The following is a 24,295-nucleotide window of genomic DNA, read 5'->3' as shown; positions in this document are numbered from 1 at the left end:
AGGCAAAAGGAAAAGAAAGGGATCTTCTCTGAGCATTGTTCTAAGACACTTCATGTGTCTTTTACCATTTATTTCTCCCCTAAGCCCCATGAATGAGAGATTCACAGCCTCACTGGAAATTCAGGAGAAAGTAAGAATCAGAGAAGTTCAGGAATATATATCTAAGGTCAAACAGCAATATGGGAAAGAGTACGATTTGAATGCACACCTGTCTGTCTCCAAACACATTACTTCCACCAAACCAAGCTGCCTCCTGAAGATGAGGAGAGGGGACAAAGGGGAGTTAAGTGAAGCAGGAAGTGGAAGCCCACTAATGAACCCAAAGGAAGCCCACCTCGATCTTCACTGCGGATAGACTCAGAACATGCGGGAAGGGGAGTAAACGGTGGGAACATGGCACCCCACTTGTACACACACCCCATTCATTCACTCCCTGTTGCTAGAACACCATACGAAAGCCCTGGGTTCTTGAAAGAAGATGAAATGTGGACAAGAGGCTGGAGGAAAGCAGGTGGGGTGTGGCCATGGAGAGGACATTCTCCTTGACTTTTCTGCCAACCCATCTGGCCCCTCCCCGTGTTGCCCCTCTGCAGTCTCTGGATCCTCCCCACCCTCCAGGACTCGACACTGTAGCCTCACCCACCTCAACCTCCGCTGCCTCTTCTCAGATCCGCTGGTCCCGAAGCCCCACCTCAGACCCTCCTCGTCTCTGCTGGATGTGGCCCCATCTTCCAGGACTTCCTCCTCAGCCTCTTCCTCACTCCTAGCACCCCACCCTTCACCCCGTCAGTCCACCCTCCAAGGCTCTTTCTGGGGATCCCAATCTATCTGGTCCCTCTCACTCTGCTGTTTCTCTTTCCCTGTTTACTTGTCTCTGTGTGGTTTCCTCCATGTCTTTTATTCTCTGTTTCCTCTTTGCCCACCTCTGCTTCTATTGCTAAGTCCTTTTCTGTCTGTTCCTGCCAATTTCCCTTTATTTTTCCACATCTCTCTCATTGTCCTTGGCTCCCTTTTTCTGTTTCCTTTTACTTCTCTCTGCCGCTGGTAGTTTCTACACATCTAGTATACAACAGTTGCTCAATAAATACTGGTGGATGTCTGTTTTTCCTGTCTATCTCTTTGCTCCCCCCCATTATGCAGATTTTTTTCTTATATACATTCCCATCTTGCATTTCTTTTTGACCAGAAGGCTCAAAGGAACTGCCTCCAGGCCCCCTTCCTGAGATGGATATCCAGGATGCCTTTGTCAGCCTTCTCCAGCTGGGCTTGATTGTTGGCCCAGAAGAATGGAGTAGGGATGGAGAAGGTCCATTTTCTGGCCTCATTTTTCTCCATTTGTAAAATGAGGCGTGGTCTCATCTAACAGCTATCTGCAGCTATCTGCTAACTGCAATCCTCAAAGTGTTTTTCTATATATTATGCCACAGAATCATAGATCTAACTGCTATCTGCAGTTGTTCACACGCCCATTCTCCATATAGGACCGTACACCCCTGCCACTGGCTTGGCCACACGATATGCCCTGGCCCACAGAATGTGAGAGAACCCATGTCTAAGCATTTGCTTTAAGAGCCATCCTAGATTTCTGCCTGCTGTCTTGCTCACTGCCATGAAAACCAAATGTCTCAGACTGGGGCCCCCCTTCAGCCACAGTCCCAGCACGAGAAGACAAGCAGATCTGGGCCACCGTGACTGCAGCTGCTGACACGTAAGGTGCATGAGAAGTAAAGCATTGTTTGGTCAGTCACTGAGGTTCAGAGTGATCTGTTCACAGAAGAAGCAAGCAAAAGCTGACATCTCAAGAATTGGATTCTGCAAGGTCTAAGGTGTTTTCAGCTCCAATGTTCCAACCAAACTGTATAGTTCTACTGCTTTGGGGGGAAACCTAGCCAAATGCTTTCATGTGCATTATCTCTGTTCAATGTTATGATTCTAATTTTATTTCCATTTGGAAGATGACCAATCAAGAAGCTCAGAGAAGTAAAGCTTTGTCCAAATCTCTGCAGCTGGTACAAGGTACAGTCTTTAACTTGAAACCAGGCCTCCTGACAGTGTCTCGGCCTCATTCCATCAATACTTCCCTAAGCTGCATCCCTAAATGTTGTGGGAGATAAGCCATATTTCCTTTAGGACAGAAGCCATGGCTTATTCTCCTAATCTTCCCATTAGCCTAGCTAGAGACCCTGTGGGATTTTAGTTAATCCTTGTTGTTGAGGCAAGCCATGGCCAAGCTTCAAGGTACATATGATTTACATTTTTAAAAACTAAAAAAATGCATTTGTGATTTTAAAAATTTCAAAAAAAATTTTCACTTTCTGGGGGAAAAAAAGTAAATGGGATTCACGAGGTATGGCACACATATAAAAATGTACTTGGGATATTTGTACGTCCAAACTTCATCATGTCTTGGCAACAGATATAAGCTTGAGGATCTCAACTTACAGATGGGGATACTAAGGCTAAGAAGGGAATGTGACCTGCTCAAGGTCATAGAGCACATGAGGGGCAGGGCTGGGACAGCTGAGTCCCAGGCCAGAGTTCTTTGTGCTACGTGTATCACATGATTTTCCTACCACTGGATTTTTGCTGCCACCTTTTAAAAAATATTCCTCTTAGTCCAGATGTTTCCCCTTCTACTCTGCCTTCACTCTGAAAGGCTTTGGGTTCTCCCACCTTGGTTGCCCTGAGCATTCTTCATTAATATCACTTATAAATAACACAGCAATAGCACTTATTGTTATTTCTTGAATTGTGCACCCCCAAAAAAAGATATGTTGGACTCCAAATCCCCAGTACGTCAGAATGTGACCTTACATGGAGACTGGATCTTTACATATAGAGGTAATCAAGTTATGATGGTGTCATTACGGTGGGCCTCAATCCAATGTAACCAGTGTCCTATAAAAAGGAGAAAATTTGGACACAGAGACAGATACCCACACAGGGAGAATGCCAGGAAGAACAGAGTTATCGTGCCACAAGCCCAGGTGCTATAAGAAGCTAGGGGAGAGGTCTGGAACAGATCCACATCTTGGCCTGCCCACAGCTTGATCTCAGATTTCTAGCCTACAGAACGGTGAGCCAGTACATTTCTGTTGTTTAAGTCACTCGGTTTATGGTACATTGTGATGGCAGCCCTAGGAAACATACACTTGTAAATAGCAGAGTCTTAACACTTAGGATGACCTGACTCTGTGTCAGGCTCTAGCATATGTGCTTTATATGTATCATCTTAGGTGATCCTCACAACAGCATCCTTTGGCAGATATTTCCACCCTCACTCCATTGTAGATGAGGAAATGGAAGAAGCAGAGGGGAGGAACATGCCCAAGTCACATGGCCGGTAAGTCAGTTACAAACCTTGGGATACCAGGTCCACAGTTCTTGCACGGTAGTTACATTCTCTACGCCTATAGGTTCTCAAAAGTAGAACAGGACATCTATTGATTTAGGATTATCGTAAGGATTAAATGAGTTAACAATCTGTCAATGACTATAACACTAACTCAGCATTGTAACAGTGCTTGTTAGCATTATTATTTTAAGACTCTTCGCTGTCTTGATTATTTTCTCATACATTTTCTAGTCAGTTATTGTTTACCTTAACATATGATCCCCAAAAGTAAACACAATATTTCAAGTCTCACCTAGAACCTTCAAAAACTAGTTGCTCAGAAAACTGGTTTTTCATGAATACAACTTAAAACATAGGACCCCTTTTAATGGTGAAATCCCACAGATTTGGCTTGTTCTGAGCCTGTGGTTGATTTTTTAGAGCCTTTTATTTTTTTCTTTTTTCTACCAGATAGGATTTTCATTGTTGGGTTTAGTGGGCAAGTAAAGCATTGCACGATTGAGTGATTAAACCAATCAACTAAGGAATGCATGATATGCTGTGAATGAATAAATGCAATGACTGGGGAAATGATCTAAAGCCATTTTTCACAGAAAGCTTTAAAATGTACTATCCCCATATCACACAGATCCTTTAAACAAAGCTACTGATTGAGAATGGTAATAATAATTTCTTAGATTTATGGGGCAGTTTATAATCCTCAAAGTGTTTTTCTATATATTATGCCACAGAATCATAGATCTTCAAGTTTGAAGGAACTACAACAGTCACCTAATTTAACTATTATTCCTCTCAAAATCCTGACAAATACGGCTTCTAGCCTTTGCTTGCATACCCCAAAGACAAGGACCTCACTATCCTCTGACTCAGTCCCCTCCATTTCTGGAGAGCTCAAACACTTTGGAAGCTTGGTCCTTTGTAAGCCCTCCTCACTGGGGCCCACCAGTACAAACCTGTGGCATTTTCTGTGGGATGGTCCCTTTGAAAGAAACATGTCCTCAAAGGTCTTCTCTTCTCACAGATCAAATCAAACATTTCCTTTCATCCCTTTGCTCAAAACATTGTGGCAACAATATTCGTCACTGTTGTCACTACAGCTAACATTTTAATGACAGCTACCACCTTGTGAGCACTTACTGAATTTCAGGCACTGCATCATGCAGAATCATGCCCAAGATCAAAGATTCTTATTAATTTGTGCAGACTGGAGTTGGAATCCCAGCTTTGGTACTCACTGGAGATGTGAACTTCTGCAGGTTATAAAATCTCACTAACTCCCAGGTTCCTCATCTGTAAATGAGGGACAGGAGCAGTATCTATCTTATAGAGGAACCAGAACAATTAAATGGAATGCTGCATGTACCACACCTAGACTGTGCCTGGCATACAGAAAGTCCTCAGTGAGGGTAGCCATTGTTTTTATTATGCATGTGTGACCTCATTCAGTACTTAGAAAAAAATCTGGGAATTAGGAAATATTATTCCTGTTTTACGAATGATGAGGTTGACTTGGCCAAGGTCATAAAGCCAGCAACAGAGATACTGTTTAACCTTGGAGTTGACTCCCAAGTCACAACCCCCCTTAACACACCCATAGATTCTACATAAGGCGGGAGTCTTTGTATTAATTTGTCCATAACATCTTATAATTTAAGTCAGCAACTAATTCAGGGAGAAGAGAAATGATGGTCTGCTTTACAGATTAAGGGCAGAGGATCTGGAGTCTGCCTCTATAGAACTAAATATTGGTTTTACCATTTAACCTTGACCAACTCACACCAATAGCTATTGATATTATTAACATCTCAGGTTCCACATCTATGAAATAAACATAACAAGAGTATCTACCTTAAGATCTGTTGTAAGGATTAAATTTAATAATGCATGTAAAACAAAATTTGGAACACTAGCTGGAATGTAGTGAATACTCAGTAAATGTCAGCTATTGTGAATATTTCTCTAGATCAGAGAGCAAGATAGCAGCAAAAAGAAGACTCAATCCAATGTCTCCTTACTCCTGCATCAGAGTCCTTTAAAATTGCTGCACCGGGAGTAATAATAGCCAGCTTTATCGTATACCCCCAGTGTGCCAGACTAGACATTAGGTACGATTTATATATTTCTTCCACTCTTCTCAGTAACCCTGTGAGACTGGTATGATCAGTTGTTTCATAGATAAACTGAGACTCAAAGAGGTGATGGAACTCCCAAGAGTAAAACCATCAGGAAGCAGGAAGCAAGAAAGACTATGCCTTCCGAACCTCTGCTCTGTTCTCTGCATCCACTGTGCCCCCTGCATGGCTGAGGCAGGCATGGGACTGCTCTGAGTAGCTGAAGTTGGGACTGCAGACTAGATGAATGACCCTCTACTTTCTTCCTCTACCCAGGGTTTCACGGAGTACCTCTTTGTTGCCTGACTCTTGGGATATTAATAGTCAGATGATGCAACCTTCTGGGATAAAGTAGATGCTCAACTCGGGGCTTAACAAGCTCAAAAGGGCATGCTGGTTCCACGCCAGTAGGCATGGATTGTAGCAGGTTCCAGTGACTGAGCTGGAACTGGTTGCCCTGCATGGGTGGGCAGGATATTTATGCTGAGGAAAGCGGATGGAAAACATGGACTCTGACCTCCAGGTTTCTTTGAGATTTGACTGGATGATTTGGTCTTCTCACAAAACCATCTCAGATCTTCACCAAAGATGATAACAATGCAAAGTTTGACAGAGGGAGAGTCACGGTGTCCTGAGTAGCCCCGTGACATGAGTTTGGAATCTTGGAAAAGCCTGGGACCAGAAGTGCTTTCTTGTTAGCCACGCAGCCTTAGGCAAGTCAGTTAAACTCACTGAATCTCAAATATTTCATCTGTGAAATGGGAAGGCAGGTCCCAGCCACCATGAATGCCATTTTAAATGTTTGGGATTTAAAAATCTAAGATTCAAGATTTGTTTGAAAAATTAAAAAGATTGGTAAGGCAGAAGTGGGGAGAACCAAACACTCTTTTTGTTCTTGCTGAATTATCTGTGGCCAGAATGGCAAGGACAGAGTCTGAGCCACGGAGAGGTCTGTCCTCCAGGCCAAGCCCCACTGTCTGGCTGGGGGTTCTGGACAAGTCCTAGTCTGTATTTGGACCACAGTTTATCCATCCGTGAAATGAATGGGTATAATACATCAGCACATCTCCATAATAAAACTGTGCCTAATAATAAAAGCTAATGCCCTTGTATGCCAAGCCCCTCTGATACAAGTGCTCTCATACACAGTAAGTATTAGTATAATCCTCATTTTTATAGATGACAAAACATGGCATAGATGGGTTAAATACTTTGCCCAACATCACCCAGAGTGCTAAGTGGCAGAGTGAAACTTTACACCCAGGCACTCGGGCTCAGGTGTCTATGCTTATAACCACGTCATCCTACCTCTATGTAGAGGGCAGGGTTCTCTGAGGCATGTCCCGCCTCTGAGAGGCTGGGCTGCCATCAACGGATGCAAAGGGGACCAGTGTTTCCTGGACAGGACTGTCTGCTGAGGGTAAGGTGAGGACAGGAAAGATCAAGACTTGGGAGCACTGAAGGGGGAAGAATGGGTGGGACCACAAGGTGGTAGCCTTGGGCCACTCCAGCTTGCGGGCAGGGAGGGTCTAGAGACTGGCAACCTCCACACCACCTACTCCACCAGCCACACCCTGAATTACAGGGAATTGGAGCGACATCTGGGTCTCAGTGAGTTCTTCTTTCCAAGCTAAACTCACTGAGCAGAAAAAAAGTGAGAAACACCTTTAGTCTTTGGGGAGAGGTCTGATTTAACTAACACTGGGCATGGAAGCAGAGAAAGCCCATGCAGAACTCACTGATCATTGAGATAATACTGTCTAGGTCACTGGGTTATGGGAAGGACGTAGGTGAGTCAACGCCATGCCGAACAGAAAATGCTTAATAAATATTAGTGCAAACCGAGTCTCACTCAGACATTAAAAGAAGAGCCGTCATGCCCATCAGCTGGTGCCCCGGGCCCCTTGAGGAACTCAGCAAGTACCCTGAGAGGGTGCTTACAAACTTGCGACCCAAACTTAGCATGCAGGCATCCACTTGGCTTGGCGTATGGCTGCATCACTCGCTAAATATAAAAATGGGAAAAGTCTATCACACTCATTCCGTGAATAACACAAAGGCCTTGATTTGTTCCTCCACGTGATGAGCATGCGTTAGGTCCAAATTTAACGTGGCTGTCTGGCTGCGGTATGTGTGTGTTTTTCCAAAAAGAGAACATTTCCAAGCACTTACTCAGCCCTAATGAGAATGTCTAATGCACAGTGCAGGTTGAAGAGGGACCAGAACAGAGACCAAAAGGCAAGATCTGCTCCACTGGAGGCTCTTGGTAAGTACTGCTGACTATTGAACGGAAGGAAAAAATGAAGGGCTGGGTTACGGCCCTATTTTGCTGAGTGACCTTAGGTCAATCACTCTACCTCTCTGAGCCCTAGCTTCCTCACACATAGGTTGGGAATAACTTTTCCTACCCTCTTGCATCTGGCAGAGCTGTGCTAAAGGTAAAAAGGGGGAAATAACGTAAGAACGGCTTCAGGAGTGAAAAGCACTAGGGGGATGTCAGCCGTAGCTATTATCTGATCTCTTCTTGAGCCAGTTAGACCCTACACATTCTGCACACTGCATTTTTTTCTATCTACTGTGCAAAGCCATTCATTACAGCTTTTCTAATACATCATTAATGTGAATCTACATACACTTTGGACTACCATTCAGGCGATTTCTGTCCTAGCATCCTTTTCTGAGAAGGCAGCAGCCTCAGAGTGTTCCAGGTTCTGGGGCCAACAGACAACAGATCTCTCTGTGTCCATAACTTCACCTCTAACATGGAAGTGACGTGCCTGACTTCTTGGTGAGAATGCAATGAAATCATGTCCACGAATGTGCCTGGTGCAGTGCTTCACACACGGTGGAGAGTCAAAAAATTCTTGCATTGAGAGCAGAGTGTAGAGGACATAGTCCAGTGTTTGTAGCCAGATACACACGGGTTCAAATGCCCAAGAGCAGCTCCACCTCTTCCTAGCGATGTGACCTTGGGTAAGGTTCTCTACCCCTCTGACTCAGTATTCACAGCTATGAAGTGAGGGTAATGGAGGGGGCTTTGGTGTGTGACAGCCCCGGCTATGCCCAGTCCAGCTCCAGGGGCCACCATGCACGGTCTACACTGCAGGGGGTGTTAAAGAGAGTTAAAGCACCTGGCACATCAAGGGTACTTGGGGAAGGGCAACCCCATTCCAATTCTGTTTGTTCAGTCATTCTTGGAACGGCCGGCTGTGGAGCGCTGAACCTGAGCCCTCGGCAAAGCAGGTCAAGCACGTGACAGATGTTAAACAGCTATTCCCAGAGAGGTCGGCCAAAAGGCCAAGGAGTTGGAGACCCTTTATTTTCTCCTCTGAAGCACAATTAGTTTGTCACAGCTGACAGATGACGGATGAGTATGCGTCAGTCCAAGTGACACCATGGGATCCATCCGACCTTCTGTTTATCATTCTAACCTCTCGCACTTGGCCAGCTCCTTCCCTCCACCTGCTGGCCATCCCCTGCCTCTTGCCACGGTCTCTCCACTCGCCCTTCCCTTTACCCACCCCCCAAAGCCCCCACTGCATGCCCACTCACTCACCATCACAGAAATGTGGAGGATGTGCATCTGTTCCTCTACAATCTCTGAGGGCTCCTGGAGGGTGGGGGCGGTGGCCCGGGCCAGCTGCCCGGAGCTGCTCATGGAGACGTGGAAGTACAAGGTGCCGTTCTCCAGCCACTGCTGTCTCCAGTGCACCAGCGAGATGTCCGCTGCCGTGCCTGACATCTCTGCAAGACAAGACCCAAGGTGCTGGGTGAGCGGCAGGCCTGGCCTCGGCGCGCCGGGGAGGAGAGGGGCCACATGTATTCAGGAGCTCTGAAGGCACCTACCTGTACCAGGATGCCTCTCCCCACATGGAATCTCTGAGCCAGAGATCATCACTCCCATTTACAGATGAGTCAACTGTAGCCAAGGTTATCCCCAAGCAACAGAGTGGCAGAGGCAGGATTTGAACCCAGGTCTGCCTGGTGCCCTTTTGATACCAGCATGCATGATAAGGTAATTCATTCTACTCCAACAGTGGAGGTGAACTAAGCAAGAGGTGAATGTGCTTACGTTCTTCTGAGGCCACAGAACTATAAGAAGGTGAAGGAAGGAAATCTCTGAAGAGTGGGAGTTCAGAGTGTGAACTCTTCAGAAGCTGAGTTGGAAATGCTCATGGCAGAAATGCAGAACCTCAGAGCCGGGAAGGCCCAAAAGAACATCTGGCCCGGCTGAGGTGCCTCAGGATCATCCTTTAAGGGAAAGGAGCTTGGTAAGTGGGTTGTTCTGAGCCATTTCTCCTGCTTCAGTCAGAGCCACTCCAGTTTTTCCCTCATATTGTACATACTGTACTCTCAAGCAAGGAAGTTCTGGCACAAAGGTTTCCATGGCTTAAAAATACTTGAAAGCCCTCTTTCCTACTTCAATGTTCTCATATAACCAATGGGAAGTTAGAACTTTCTAGTCAATGGTAAGGTCACCTGACTTGAACTTCCTAACTCTTGCCTCTATGCTGTTTTTCCGTCTGAAAATACTTTAAAAATAATAAGTATCACTTTAATACTACTTCCAGTCAATGTAATTGTACCAATATAGCTTCTTATTAAGAAGGGTGAGAGCATACAGTACCAAAAGCATCCTTGCAGTGGGATCATACAATCTTTTCCTAGTGCTGTCTGCTAAAGGAATGTGTCCCTGAAAATATTTTGAAGGACAAGGCCTATCAGTGTGTCCTGTGAATAAAGGGGAAGGGTGATGGGGTTGGTGAATTATCAAATCTTTCCTCAAGTGAGAGTTACTGTAAGAAACAGAGGCAATCAATCCATCAATAGACAAGTAGCCTTAATAGTGTCTGATGCTTGGACCTCTGGACGAAGCTATAGAGCTCACCTAGAGACAGTATTTCTACAGTCCCCAAAGACCTCATGTACATGCACACAGACATGAGCTTGAGGAGGATTGATGAGGAAGACGAGTTAGAACTTCTTATCTAGTCAGCTCACCCCATGCCCACGGCAGCCCCCATCACACCTGGTGACACTGAAGAAAAGAGTCACCTTGAGATGAGATGATGATATTTGCTCATCAAATTCTACTGAATTATTCTTATATGGTCCATTCCCCGTAGACTCTAACTCCTTCAATTTCACAATCAAAAGTCCTTAGGGAGGCTTCCCTGGTGGCGCAGTGGTTTAGAATCCACCTGCCAATGCAGGGGACATGGGTTCGAGCCCTGGTCTGGGAGGATCCCACATGCCGTGGAGCAACTGGGCCCGTGAGCCACAACTACTGAACCTGCGCGTCTGGAGCCTGTGCTCCGCAACGGGAGAGGCCACAACAGTGAGAGGCCCGCGTACCGCAATGAAGAGTGGCCCCCGCTTGCTGCAACTAGAGAAAGCCCGAGTGCAGCAACGAAGACCCAATGCAGCCAAAAATAAATAAATAAATAAATAAATAATTTTTTTAAAAAGTTACTCATGTTCTTTAAGAAAAAAAGAAAGTCCTTAGGGGAAGAGCATCTGGCACTTAATAAGTGCTATAAAAAGTTAGCTATTAACATTTATTATCATTATTATTATTAATAGGGTCAGGATGTAATTCACCCTTCAGACGCTCTTGAGACATCCTTGACTGCCTGCTTTCTCTCCCACTCTTCATCCAGTCCATCAGGAAATCCTTCAAAAGGCATCCGAAATGCAACCCTTCTCAGCTCCTCTACTGCAAGCCACCTGGGCCGAGACACCCTCCTCTATTGCCTGGCTTCCTGCAAGGGCTCCTTAACTCGACTCTCTTCTTCCACCCTTGCCTCTTCTGTCTATGCTCAACCAGAAGCCAGAAGAATCCGGCCACAGCATAAGTCTGCTCACGTCACCACTCTGCTCTAAACCAACAGCCTCCCACCTCATCCCAAGGCAAAGACAAAGTGGCTGGAATATAGTAAGTTATTAGTCCAAGTGAACACCTGCTTGGGCTTCCCTTGCTGCAACAAGAGTGGAGCAGGGCTGGAGACCACCTCAGGAGTACATCGGCTCCTAGAACTCAGGCCCCAAAGGGCCCCCAGAGCACACTGTGTGGCCCCGAGGAGGAGACTGGCTGGGAGCCTGGTCTATGAAGCACGTCTCTCCCAGGCACCTTCTCTCCCCAACCTCCCAGCCTCAGCATCGGAGGATGTGGCAGAAGCTTCTCTGGCAGCCGGCCAGCTGGGCCAAGGCAACGTGAAGACATTATGGTGAATGGCCTTGCTCAGTGCCTTGCTCATTTCTCTCTCTGTGCATCAAAGCCAGAACCAGATGTCCAGGGAACCGAGCGCTGGGATTTGCCTCTGGAAATTGTTGTCTCATTAAGCAGCTCAAGAAGGAGGATCTGTGTGCTGTCAGCTAGGCAGGCACTTACTGTGCTAAGAGTCCCTGAAAATGGCACCGGCAGAGAGCCTCAAGGCAGGCCACATCTGGTTGACACAGCCTGGTACAGAAGCAGGCAGAGGAAGAGGAGGAATCCTTCCTGAAATCTGCACCCCTTACTTCTGGAATTCTCCCCACCTGTGCCTGCAACCCCACCACGTTAGAGGAGCTTGCCACCATCCCCGTGTTCAGATTAGAAAACAGAGGGTCACGCAGGGTTAGTCACTTGCTTAAGGTCACTGGTGAGCTGGTACCCAGCTGGACCCAGTGGATTTCCAGTCTATGTAATTTCTACTATGCCAGTTGCTCTTATAACATCTTTTCCTTGACTAAATTAGCCCATGAACCACTCTTTGTTTGCTACAGCGATGAGTGCACAGTCAGCAGACAGTAAACGTTAAATGATAATAACAGTGTGCGAAACACAGTAAATATTGAATCATAAGAACAGCTCTGGCCTTACTCTATTACAAAGAGGAAAAAACCAAAAAACAAAAACTATTGCTGGGAGGGGAGAAGGGGCATGAAACCTCAGAGGGACAAACTGCCTCAGAGGAAGCAGAAGGTCTTGGTCATTTGTTCTCTCATTCATTCATTTATTCCTGTGTTTCTTTGTTTAGACACTCAACACACCTTACTGAGGACTTACTCCATAGCAGCTGGCTTAGTAGCTTGGAGTCTGGAGTGAAATGAGACATAGCTTTGCCTTCGGGAAGCTCACAGTCCTTTAACAGCAGAAATTCTACCCCTGCCCCGTGTCACTGTCCACACATGTGCACACTTTCCATTTAGTGTGACCCAGGACACCGTGCAGTATCCTGATCCACCTCTCACATCATGTGCTCATCGCATGCCCCAGGCTCTACAGGAATTACAACTACTCCTCACACAGGCCAGGCTTCCTCTTGTCTCAGCACATACACACTTTCTCTCCAGTGTCTCTGGAACTCTCCACCCAAAGCTTGCAAGCTGGCTTCTTCTAAGCCTTTGTCTCTCAGTCCAACTGACACCTACTCAGAGAGGCCACGCCACTCTTACGTAAAGTACTCCTCTCCAAAACTATAATTCGAAAAGATCCATGCACCCCTATGTTCATAGCAGCACTCTTTACAATAGCCAAGACATGGAAGAAATCTAAATGCCCATTGATAGATGAATGGATAAAGAAGATGTGGTACATATCCACAAAGGAATATTACTTAGCCATCAAAAGAAGGAAACAATGTCATTTGCAGCAACATGGATGGACATAGTGATTATTATACTAAGTGAAGTAAGCCAAAGACAAATATCATACAGCATTGCTTATATATGGAATCTAAAATTTTTAAAAGATACAAATTAACTTACAAAACAGAAATAGATCCATAGATATAGAAAACAAACTGTGGTTACCAAAGGGGAAGAGGGGGAGGGATAAATTAGGAGTTTGGCATTAACATATACACACGACTATATATAAAACAGATAATCAACAAGGACCTACTGCATAGCACAGGGAAATATACTCAATGTTTTGTAATAACCTATAAGGGAAAAGAATCTGAAAAATATATATAAAACTGAATCACTGTGCTGTAGATGTGAAATGAACATGACATTGTAAATCAACTATACTTCAATAAAAAAAGATTAAAAATAATAAAGTACTTCTCTCCATATACATGCACTCTCTATTGTACCGCCTTTACAAACACTTTCTATGGAACTTATCACTATTTGAATTTTACTTCATGTATTTTCCTGAACATGCCTTTAATACCTGTCTCTCCAGGATGGCAGGGACCCCGTGTGTCTTATTCCTGCCATATTTCAAGTACTTTGGCACATATAAGTGATCAATTAAAAAAAAAACCTGAATTGCTGAATGATGAATACACACACACATATACACTCATACACACATGTGTTTATACATATCCATAATAAGATATGAAAGCAGTGTTGAGTTTCATTAGGGAAATAAAGAAAAAGTAAAGGTCCATTGGGAACTCGAAGGTGGGACAGGACTTTCCTAGCTTTGAGACCAAGAACCACTCGCAAAACGTGGTAACGTGAGTGTTGCAGAGGACGGGCATCTTGTTAGCCCTCGGAGGAGAGGAGGAGGCAGAGAGATGGGCTGGGTGGCTGGGTATCACAGGGCAGTGAAGCCACACACATAAGAAGGAGGGCAGTAGAATGTCAGGGGGGCGGAATACAGTCCAGACACAGAGTTAAGAGCTTTGGATGTCTGGCAACAGAGTATACTTTTTTCAGCATGCAGTAGGGAATCAGCGGGTAGACTTGCTCCGAGAGCCTGTCCTGGGTCCACTAAAAACAGGTCAAAGAAACAGTAGCATAACCAAGGCTAGGTTCTTGAAATTCCCTGATGATTGATTTTCCAATTGCATTTTCCCTCTCCTCTTCCCCTAGCCCCAGCATATAAACATTTCATTGAAGTCTTCAAGTCATATTACAATCAAACTTAAAGCAAAAGGGGGACTAAACGCATTTGGTTGGCAACAAAGATGATTCCCATAAAGGCAGATTATGCTGACATGAATGAATATAAAATGAAACAGCAGATATTAAAGTGGGAGAATTGGTGCACCATGCCTTCCGGCGGTAGACTGACTCCAATGCCTACCTCCCTCCCACCCCGAAGAGCTTAGTTTTATATTGGAATCGTAAAGAAACCCAGGGATTGCCTCTTCACCTTTCATTGTTCTCCCCACGTGGGCTGCAACTCGTGAAATATTCAATAGGCTCAAATCCCCTCCACCACCCGCTAAAGCCAAGCAAGAGGATCAGCCTTCATCAGTGATTCTGGGAAGACCTCCACCCTGCCTCAGCAGCCACGGATGCCTTTCAGCCTCCTGGAAAAGAAATAAAAAATCCCAAAGGCGTGTTGTGGTTTTAATTGGCTTGTTCTCCCTAATCTATGGCACTCATTGTATTTTTATTTAATTCCTGAAGGTCATTATGAAAATAAGCAGCTCTTCTGATCACCAGCCATCTTGGTAACGTCTCCCAAGTGGCTAACTAACTCGTCTTCAGATTCCACAGCACCAGCTGACCCTCCTGCAGATTATTCATGTTTAGGCCAGAGAGCGCTTCTGATGAGTTTGCAAATGGTCTTTGCCTTGCCATGAGGGGGAAAGCAGACGTTCTGAGAGATGAACTCACTGCCTAGGTAGAAGGAGCTGGGAAAGGTAGTGACATTCACTTCACGTACCCCTGACATTAGCTGTTCCAGCCTCCATGGGCGGTCACCTCTATGCAGTAAGTCATGAGTGGGCTTGGGAAATCGATCTCAAATACACACCCTTCCTTATCATCTCTACAATATCAATATCTACATTGTTATCTGTAAGTGGTTACCTTACTGCAAACCTTTACCATCTCTCTTGTGGACTGCTTTCAAATGGCTCTGTGCCAGTCAGTGTCTCATCAGAAAAGAGAAGACACACTCAGTAAGGTGACTGAGAAGTGCTTAATAATGGGACCATTTACAAAGGCTTTGGAAGTGTCTTAGGGTTCTCAGAGACACAGAAGTGATAGAATATATATAGATATATAGAAAGAGACTTATTATGAGGGGCTCGCTCTCATGATTATGGAGGCTAATAAGTCCCACAGTCTGCCATCTTCAAGCTGCAGGCCCAGGAGAGCCAGTGGTGTGGTTCCAGTCCAAACCCAAAGGGCTGAGAACCAGAGGAGCCAATGGTGTAAGTCCCAGTCTGAGCCAAAGGCCTGAGAACCAAGAGGACTAATGGCAGGGGGCAGGAACAGGTGGATGTCCTGGCTCAGGCAGAGAGCAAATCTCCCCTTCCTCCACCTTTCGGTTCTATTCAGGGCCTAGAGGGATTGGATGATGCCCACCTGCACTGACAAAGGCCTTTATCCTTTACTTAGTCTACCCATTCAAATGCTAATCTCTTCCAGACACACCCTCACAGACAAGCTCAGAAGTAATGTTTTGCCAGCTCTCTGGAAATCCCTTAGCCCAGTCAAGTTGACATATGAAGTTGATCATCACAGGCAGGGTTACGGCCAACCAATGATGAAGCACCTCAAAGCTGGCAACAGCAAGGACCTGTCACCATCCTAGGCCTGAAGGGGCAAAGGAAGGGAGGGTTCTATCACCCTGAAAGAGCCATAGCTGTAGGAAAGGGCTGCTCGTCAGCTGCTGTGGCTTTCAGGTAGTATTGAATTCAGGGGTGAGGCGGCTGGAAGAAGGACCTCAGTCCTTGCCTCCTTTGAAGAAAGAATTTAGCAAAGAGATCAAGACTGTGAAATAGATAAAGCATTTATTAGAAGCAGTGGGCATGTGGAAGAGCACACAGGTGAACTCAGAGTGAGTTGCCCCCAAGAGGGGCAACTAAGGTCGCTTACAGGGGAGGCAGTCTTCCAGGTGGTCTCTGGCCAATCATCTTGCTCGTGCCCATATTTGGCCTGACTCAGGGTCCTTCCTCGTGGGTGTGCACATCTCCCAGCCAAGATGGATTCCAACGCAAAGGTTTCTGGGAGGTTGGCAGGACATATTAAGGGCTGATGTCGCCTCACTCCTTGGGCTCCCCCCTAGACTGAGGACACTCTCTGCACATGTGTCAGGCTGGGAAATACCCCTTGACCACAAGAATGAGGAAACTGTGGTCTCTTTGAACCCACCCAATTAGGGCCCAATGCACCTGCTAGTATCTTATCTCAAAGTGTCAGCAGGAGACTGGCTGCTCAGCCTGGGGCCCACCTATCTCCTACCTCAGTATAATCCAGCAGAATAACCTAACTCTGACAAGGCATGACCAAGCATGGAGGTGATGGGGTAATAAATGCTTCAACCTCACCCTCCTTGGACCTGCTAATCTCTTGCAGGTGCCTAACATGGGCAAACCCCATCCAAACACCCAAGGGTGCTCCAGTGAAGCAAATCATATGGGTCAGCCTCCCAAGGCACAAGGCAGGGGGGAAAAGCATGGAAAGTGGATCTCAAGGGGCAAATGGAGACTACCGAGTAGCCCCAACTCTTATCCTTGCCCCCAGGCTTCCTTCCTTCCAGCCATCCTTCAAAGGGCTACCACGATTACATGTCTAACTTATAAATATGCTCATGTCACTCCTTTGCTGAAAACCTTTCAATGGCTCTTGATTCCCCTTAGGATAAAACCTAATTTCACGGGCTTCCCTGGTGGCGCAGCGGTTGAGAGTCCGCCTGCCGATGCAGGGGACACGGGTTCGTGCCCCGGTCTGGGAAGATCCCACATGCCGCAGAGCGGCTAGGCCCGTGAGCCATGGCCGCTGAGCCTGCGCGTCCAGAGCCTGTGCTCCGCAACGGGAGAGGCCACAGCAGTGAGAAGCCCCCGTAATGCAAAAACAAAACAAAACAAAACCTAATTTCACCAAGCTGGCACCTGCACTTCTCCCCTGCCTTACTTTATTTCACTCCTTTCTTTGCACTTATATGTTAAATCTGATCAAATACTTATGTAATCTTCCATACACACTGTCCTGTTTCTTACTTCAACATCTTTGAAGAAACACCTTTCCTACCAAACCCCACCCCTCACTCTGGAAGACTTCCTTGACCCCATATGACCCCCTCTTTATGCTTCCATTAAGAGGAAATACCGCCTGCTGCATAACATTATAGACTGGAGACCAACTGCTGGATTTTGAACCCCAGTTCCCTTGTGTTCAAGTTGTATGTCTTTGGACAAGCTTTTTGGCTTCTTCATGCTTCAGTTTCCCCATCTATCAAATGAGAATAATATTAACAGCACCTGCTTAGTAGGGTTGTTGTGAGAATTAAATGAGATAATACAAACAAATTAGCTTTTAACATTAATCTTGATCCTCAGTGAGCATTCCACAGTTCAATTTGTTACATATTACTTCATATACACAGGTGATAGCATCTTATTGTAAAATGGTATTTATCTATGTTAAAATGGTCTGTTTATACAGCTGACCTCTCTCACTGGGCTCTAGTGCAGGGATACATCAGAGCCATCTGTGTGCCCTCATGCCTGACATGGTAGCCGAATACAGAGAAGAAGGTTCCATAAATCTTTAGTGAGTTGAACTGAGCTGTCCTCATATATGAATTCAGATGGGCATCCCCAGAAGACAGAGAAAGGAGATGGCAACTCAGGATGCTAATGACGGCTCGATGCCCATATAACTACTCTACAGAAATTTATTCAACAACTGGCTCAAGTTTAAGTACCCTGAAGAACGCAAATGAAGAGAAAGACAGAACTTTAACTTTTAAGCAGGTTGCATTCTCATGGAGCAGCAAAGGAAGTTTATATAGAAAATACACGGTCCTATGATTCTGTTTAGAGATAAGGATATGCATATACAGCTGGGAAGAAAAACACTGGAACATCAAGAATGGGGGGATCAGAGGTGATTTTAATCATGTTATGATTCATTTTTCTCTACATTTTCTACACTGAATATATATTACCTCTGTAGCAGATGCAAATATGTGCTCACCTTAAAATTCACTTAGTCAACCAACCTTTTCTGAGATCTGGCATAAAGAAACTCTATCCTCAGGAGTTCAGTCCAAGGAACGGAAAAAAATCATGCCATAAGTAGCTATAAATCAAAACAGGAAGTTTAGAGCAGAGGAGAGAACATCTGGCTGAATCTAGAAAGTATTCAGAGAGGAGTCTTAAAGGATGGACAAAATTTCAACAGGTACCCATGTAGTAAAGGATATTTCGGATGGAGGAGTGGCACAAAGACAAGAAGGCAGGAAGGTTGCACGTGTGCAGAGGAGTGAAGTGGGAGGATGCCAGAAGAAAATACGGAAGCTCATCATTGCAGAGGGAACACAGAGAGACTGATACAGCATTTTGTAGAGAGGAAAGTAAAAAGGGGGTTACCATGCTATACCTATGGACAATCTGCTAGCAGAATAAAAAGTGTGAGGTCCAACTTGGGATTCCCTCATGCAATCAGAGCAAGTCCTAGTTCAGAGGCTAATGAATCTCTTCAAATGCTATAAATGAAAAGGAAAGGATGGATGGATGGATGGATGGATGGATGGATGGATGGATGGATGGATGGATGGATGGACTGACAGACGGATAGATGAATGGACAGACAAAAATGGATAGATGAATGGACAGATGGATGTATGGTTGGATATATGGATGGGTGGATGGATGGGTGGGTGGATGGATGGACAGACGGATGGATGGATGGATGGATGGATATATTCCTATGTTTCTGACTTCATCAATAATCACACAGCCTGGGTTAGTGAAAGAAACACTGAATTTGGAGTTGGAAGCCTAGGTTTGTGTGATACCACTGCACGAACTGGACAGTTTACCTGAGGACAAATCCCAAAGCTTCTATGATTTTCTTTCTTTCTTTGTAAAGTGTGTGTGGACGGCGGTGGGGGGGGGGTCACGATCTGTCCTACTTACATCACATCTAATGTAGAACTGAGAGAAAATAAGGTCATACCTAGCAATGTGCTTAGAAATCTGCAAAGTCCCATGGCTAGTCCTGAAAGCAAATACAATCATGATTCCCATCATTCAACAATGTACCTTACCATAAATATTTATTGACTGTCTAAAATGTTGCAGGCACAGTGTGAGGTTTTGTGGATAGATTGGAGAAAAAGATGCATTTCATTGCTGCCTTCACAGACCTTCCATTCTAGTCTGAATTTTCCTCGGTTCCCACTAAGAAACAGCAGCACCATTTCCTCTTGCTTCCATTCATTCATTCATTCATTCATCCACTTATTCATTCATTCATTCATGGCAGAGAATTGTGTCTGTCTAGGTAATTGCTATCCTCAGTGCTTAGCATACAGCAGGTGTTCAATAAATACTTGTTGAATAAACATACCACTTGATGCACATTTTATAAGTTTCCTGTCCTCAAGTAAATCATAATCTAGGAGAGCAGAAAAGGGAAATCAACAGAGACCATCATCTGGTGCCATAAGAGAGTATGCACAGGATGTCACAAGAACATGCAAGAGAGTTGAGTTAATGCTCCTCGTTCATCAAAGGTTTGGATGAGGCCATCAGGCAGAGTTTATAAGCTGGACATTTTATAGGTCGAGATCTTGATGTCTGGTGAGGTTAAATGCCTGCATGATGGCATCACGGTGGTGCTAGGTTTAGGAGGCCCCCTGGGGAGGTCAGGGACAGAAGGTGGAGAGATGGCAGGTACAGTGACACAGCCAGGCCCTGCAGCAGCAATGGGAAGAGAAAGTCCCAGGAGAACCCAGACCCCCTCCTTCCCAGCCCCGATCTATCAGCGTTCACCTCTGCCTTTGCCTCCAATCTGCCCATTCCCACCTCCTTTAGGAAATGCATCTTTTACACAAAACTGTTTTCCCTAGCCACATGGTGGAGATAAATAATATAGTTATGCCTGGTTAAATAAGGGAGGGGAGGAGAAGAATTAAGAGATATTGGCGAGAGGGCAGACAGCAGAAGCAAGAAGAACTACAATCCTGCAGCCTGTGGAACAAAAACCACATTCACAGAAAGATAGACAAGATGAAAAGGCAGAGGGCTATGTACGAGATGAAGAAAGAAGATAAAACCCCAGAAAAATGACTAAATGAAACGGAGATAGGCAATCTTCCAGAAAGAGAATTGAGAAAAATGTTAGTGAAGATGATCCAGGACTTTGGAAAAACAATGGAGGCAAAGATCAAGTAGATACAAGAAATGTTTAACAAAGATCTAGAAGAATTAAAGAACAAACAGAGATGAACAATACAATAACTGAAATGAAAAATACACTAGAAGGAATCAATAGCAGAATAACTGAGGCAGAAGAACGGATAAGTGACCTGGAAGACAGAATGGTGGGATTCACTGCTGTGGAACAGAATAAAGAAAAAAGAATGAAAAGAAATGAAGACAGCCTAAGAGACCTCTGGGACAACATTAAACCCAATGGCATTCGTGTTATAGGGGTCCCAAAAGGAGAAGAGACAGAGAAATGACCCGAGAAAATATTCGAACAGATTACACTTGAAAAATTCCCTAAGATGGGAAAGGAAATAGCCACAGAAGTCCAGGAATCGCAGAGAGTCCCATAGAGGATAAACCCAAAGAGAAACATGATGAGACACATAGCAATCAATATAGCAAAAATTAAAGACAAAGAAAATTATTGAAAGCAGCAAGGGAAAAAAGACAAATAATATACAAGGGAACTCCCATAAGCTTAACAGCTGATTTCTCAGCAGAAACTCTACAAGCCAGAAGGGAGTGGCATGAAATACTTAAAGTGATGAAAGGGAAGAACCTACAACCAAGATTACTCTACCCTGCAAGGATCTCATTCAGATTAAATGGAGAAATCAAAAGCTTTACAGACAAGCAAAAGCTAAGAGAATTCAGCACCACCAAACCAGCTCTACAACAAATGCTAAAGGAACTTCTCTAAGTGGGAAACACAAGACAAGAAAAGGACCTACAAAAACAAACCCAAAACAATTAAGAAAATGGTCATAGGAACATACATATCGATAATTACCTTAAACGTGAATGGATTAAATGCTGCAACCAAAAGACACAGGCTTGCTGAATGGATACAAAAACAAGGCCCATCTATATGCTGTCTACAAGAGACTCACTTCAGACCTAGGGACACAAACAGACTGAAAGTGACGAAATGGAAAAAGATATTCCATGCAAATGGAAATCAAAAGAAAGCTGGAATAGCAAAACTCACATCAGATACAATAGACTTTAAAATAAAGAATGTTACAAGAGACAAGGAAGGACACTACATAATGGTCAAGGGATCAATCCAAAAAGAAGATATAATAATTATAAATATATACGCACCCAACATAGGAGCACCTCAATACATAAGGCAACTGCTAACAGCTATAAAAGAGGAAATTGACAGTAACACAATAATAGGGGAGGACTTTAATACCTCACTTACACCAATGGACAGATCATCCAAACAGAAAATTAATAAGGAAACACAAGCTTTAAATGACACAATAGACCAGATAGATTTAATTGATATTTATAGGGCATTCCATCCCAAAAGAGATTATACTTTCTTCTCAAGTATGCATGGAACATTCTCCAGGATAGATCATATCATGGGTCACAAAATAAACCTCAGTAAGCTTAAGAAAACTGATATCATATCAAGCATCTTTTCTGACCACAACGCTATGAGATTAGAAATTAATTACAGGGAAAAAAATGTAAAACACACAAACACATGGAGGCTAAACAATACATTACTAAATAACCAAGAAATCACTGAAGAAATCAAAGAGGAAATCAAAAAATACCTAGAGACAAATGACGATGAAAACACGACGATCCAAAACCTATGGGATGCAGCAAAAGCAGTTCTAAGAGGGAAGTTTACTATACAAGCTTACCTCAAGAAACAAGAAAAATCTCAAATAAACAATCTAACGTTACAGATAAGGAACTAGAGAAAGAAGAACAAACAAAACCCAAAGTTAGCAGAAGGAAAGGAATCATCAATGTCAGAGCAGAAATAAATGAAATAGAAATAAAGAAAACAATAGCAAAGATCAATAAAACTAAAAGTGGTTCTTTGAGAAGATAAAGAAAATTGATAAAGCTTAGCCAGAATGATCAAGGAAACGAGGGAGAGGACTCAAGTCATTAAAATTAGAAAGAAAAAAGGAGAAGTTACAACAGACACCGCAGAAATACAAAGCATTCTAAGAGACTACTACATGCAACTCTATGCCAGTAAAATGGACAACCTGGAAGAAATGGACAAATTCTTAGAAAGGTATAACCTTCCAAGACTGAACCAGGAAGAAATAGAAAATATGAACAGACCAATCACAAGTAATGAAATTGAAAATGTGATTTAAAATCTTCCAACAAACAAAAGTCCAGGACCAGATGGCTTCACATGCAAATTCTATCAAACATTTAGAGAAGAGCTAAAACCCATCCTTCTCAAACTCTTCCAAAAAATTGCAGAGGAAGGAACACTCCCAAACTCATTCTTGAGGCCACCATCACCCTGATACCAAAACCAGACAAAGATACTACAAAAAATGAAAATTACAGACCAATATCACTGATGAATATACATGCAAAAATCCTCAACAAAATACTAGTGAACAGAATCCAACAACACATTAAAAGGATCACACACCATGATCAAGTGGTATTTATCCCAGGGATGCAAGGATTCTTCAATATATGCAAATCAATGTGATACACCATATTAACAAATTGAAGAATAAAAAACATATGATCACCTCAATAGATGCAGAAAAAGCTTTTGACAAAATTCAACACCCATTTATGATAAAAACTCTCAAGAAAGTGGGCAGAGAGGGAACCTACTTCAACATAATAAAGGCCATATATGACAAACCCACAGCAAACATCATTCTCAATGGTGAAAAACTGAAAGCATTTCCTCTAAGATCAGGAAGAAGACAAGGATGTCCTCTCTCACCACTATTATTCAACATAGTTTTGGGAGTCCTAGCCACGACAATCAGAGAAGAAAAAGAAATAAAAGGAATACAGATTGGAAAAGAAGAAGTAAAACTGTGACTGTTTGCAGATTACATGCTGCTATACTTGGAGAATCGTAAAGACACCAGCAGAAATCTACTAGAGCTAATCAATAAATTTGGTAAAGTTGCAGGATACAAAATTAATGCATAGAAATCTCTTGCATTCCTATACACTAATGATGAAAAATCTGAAAGAGAAATTATGGAAACCCCATTTACCATTGCAACAAGAAGAATAAAATACCTAGGAATAAACCTACCTAGAGAGACAAAAGACCTGTATGCAGAAAACTATTAGACACTGATGAAAGAAATTAAAGATGATACCAACAGATGGAGACATATACCATGTTCTCGGATTGGAAGAATGAATATTGTGAAAATGACTATACTACCCAAAGCAATCTCCAGATTCAGTGCAATCTCTATCAAATTACCAATGGTATTTTTAACAGAACTACAACAAAAAATCTTAAAATTTGTATGGAGACACAAAAGACCCCAAATAGTCAAAGCAGTCTTGAGGGAAAAAAACGGAGCTGGAGGAATCAGACTCTCTGACTTCAGACTATACTACAAAACTACGGTAGTCAAGACAATATGGTACTGGCACAAAAACAGAAATATAGATCAATGGAGCAGGATAGAAAGCCGAGAGATAAACCCACGCACCCATGGTCAACTAATCTATGATAAAGGAGGCAAGGAAATACAACGGAGAAAAGACAGTCTCTTCAATAAGTGGTGCTGGGAAAACTGGACAGCTACATGTAAAGGAACAAAATTGGAACACTCCCTAACACCATACACAAAAATAAACTCAAAATGGATTAGAGACCTAAATGTAAGACCGGGCACTATAAAACTCTTGAGGAAAACATAGGAAGAACACTCTTTGACATAAATCACAGCAAG

General features: G+C 43.8%; 1 protein-coding gene across 3 annotated transcripts in view; it reads right to left on the bottom strand.

Moving 5' to 3' along the window:
• ASTN2 (astrotactin 2) overlaps positions 1-24,295 on the bottom strand; it is a gene marked incomplete at its 5' end in the record, with an annotated part of 924,983 nt that overhangs the window by 768,384 nt on the left and 132,304 nt on the right. For all 3 annotated transcript variants that reach the window (XM_082619566.1, XM_082619564.1, XM_082619565.1), the window contains one exon: positions 9,023-9,210. In XM_082619566.1, the coding sequence (XP_082475692.1) occupies positions 9,023-9,210 (188 nt within the window). The remainder of the gene's footprint in view (positions 1-9,022; positions 9,211-24,295) is intronic.

Source organism: Mesoplodon mirus, assembly GCF_964341445.2.
Source record: "Mesoplodon mirus genome assembly, chromosome: 1".
NCBI classification, from domain to species: Eukaryota; Metazoa; Chordata; class Mammalia; order Artiodactyla; family Ziphiidae; genus Mesoplodon; species Mesoplodon mirus.
Note: the sequence above shows the minus strand (reverse complement) of the source record. Positions and strands in the feature narration are given on the sequence as shown.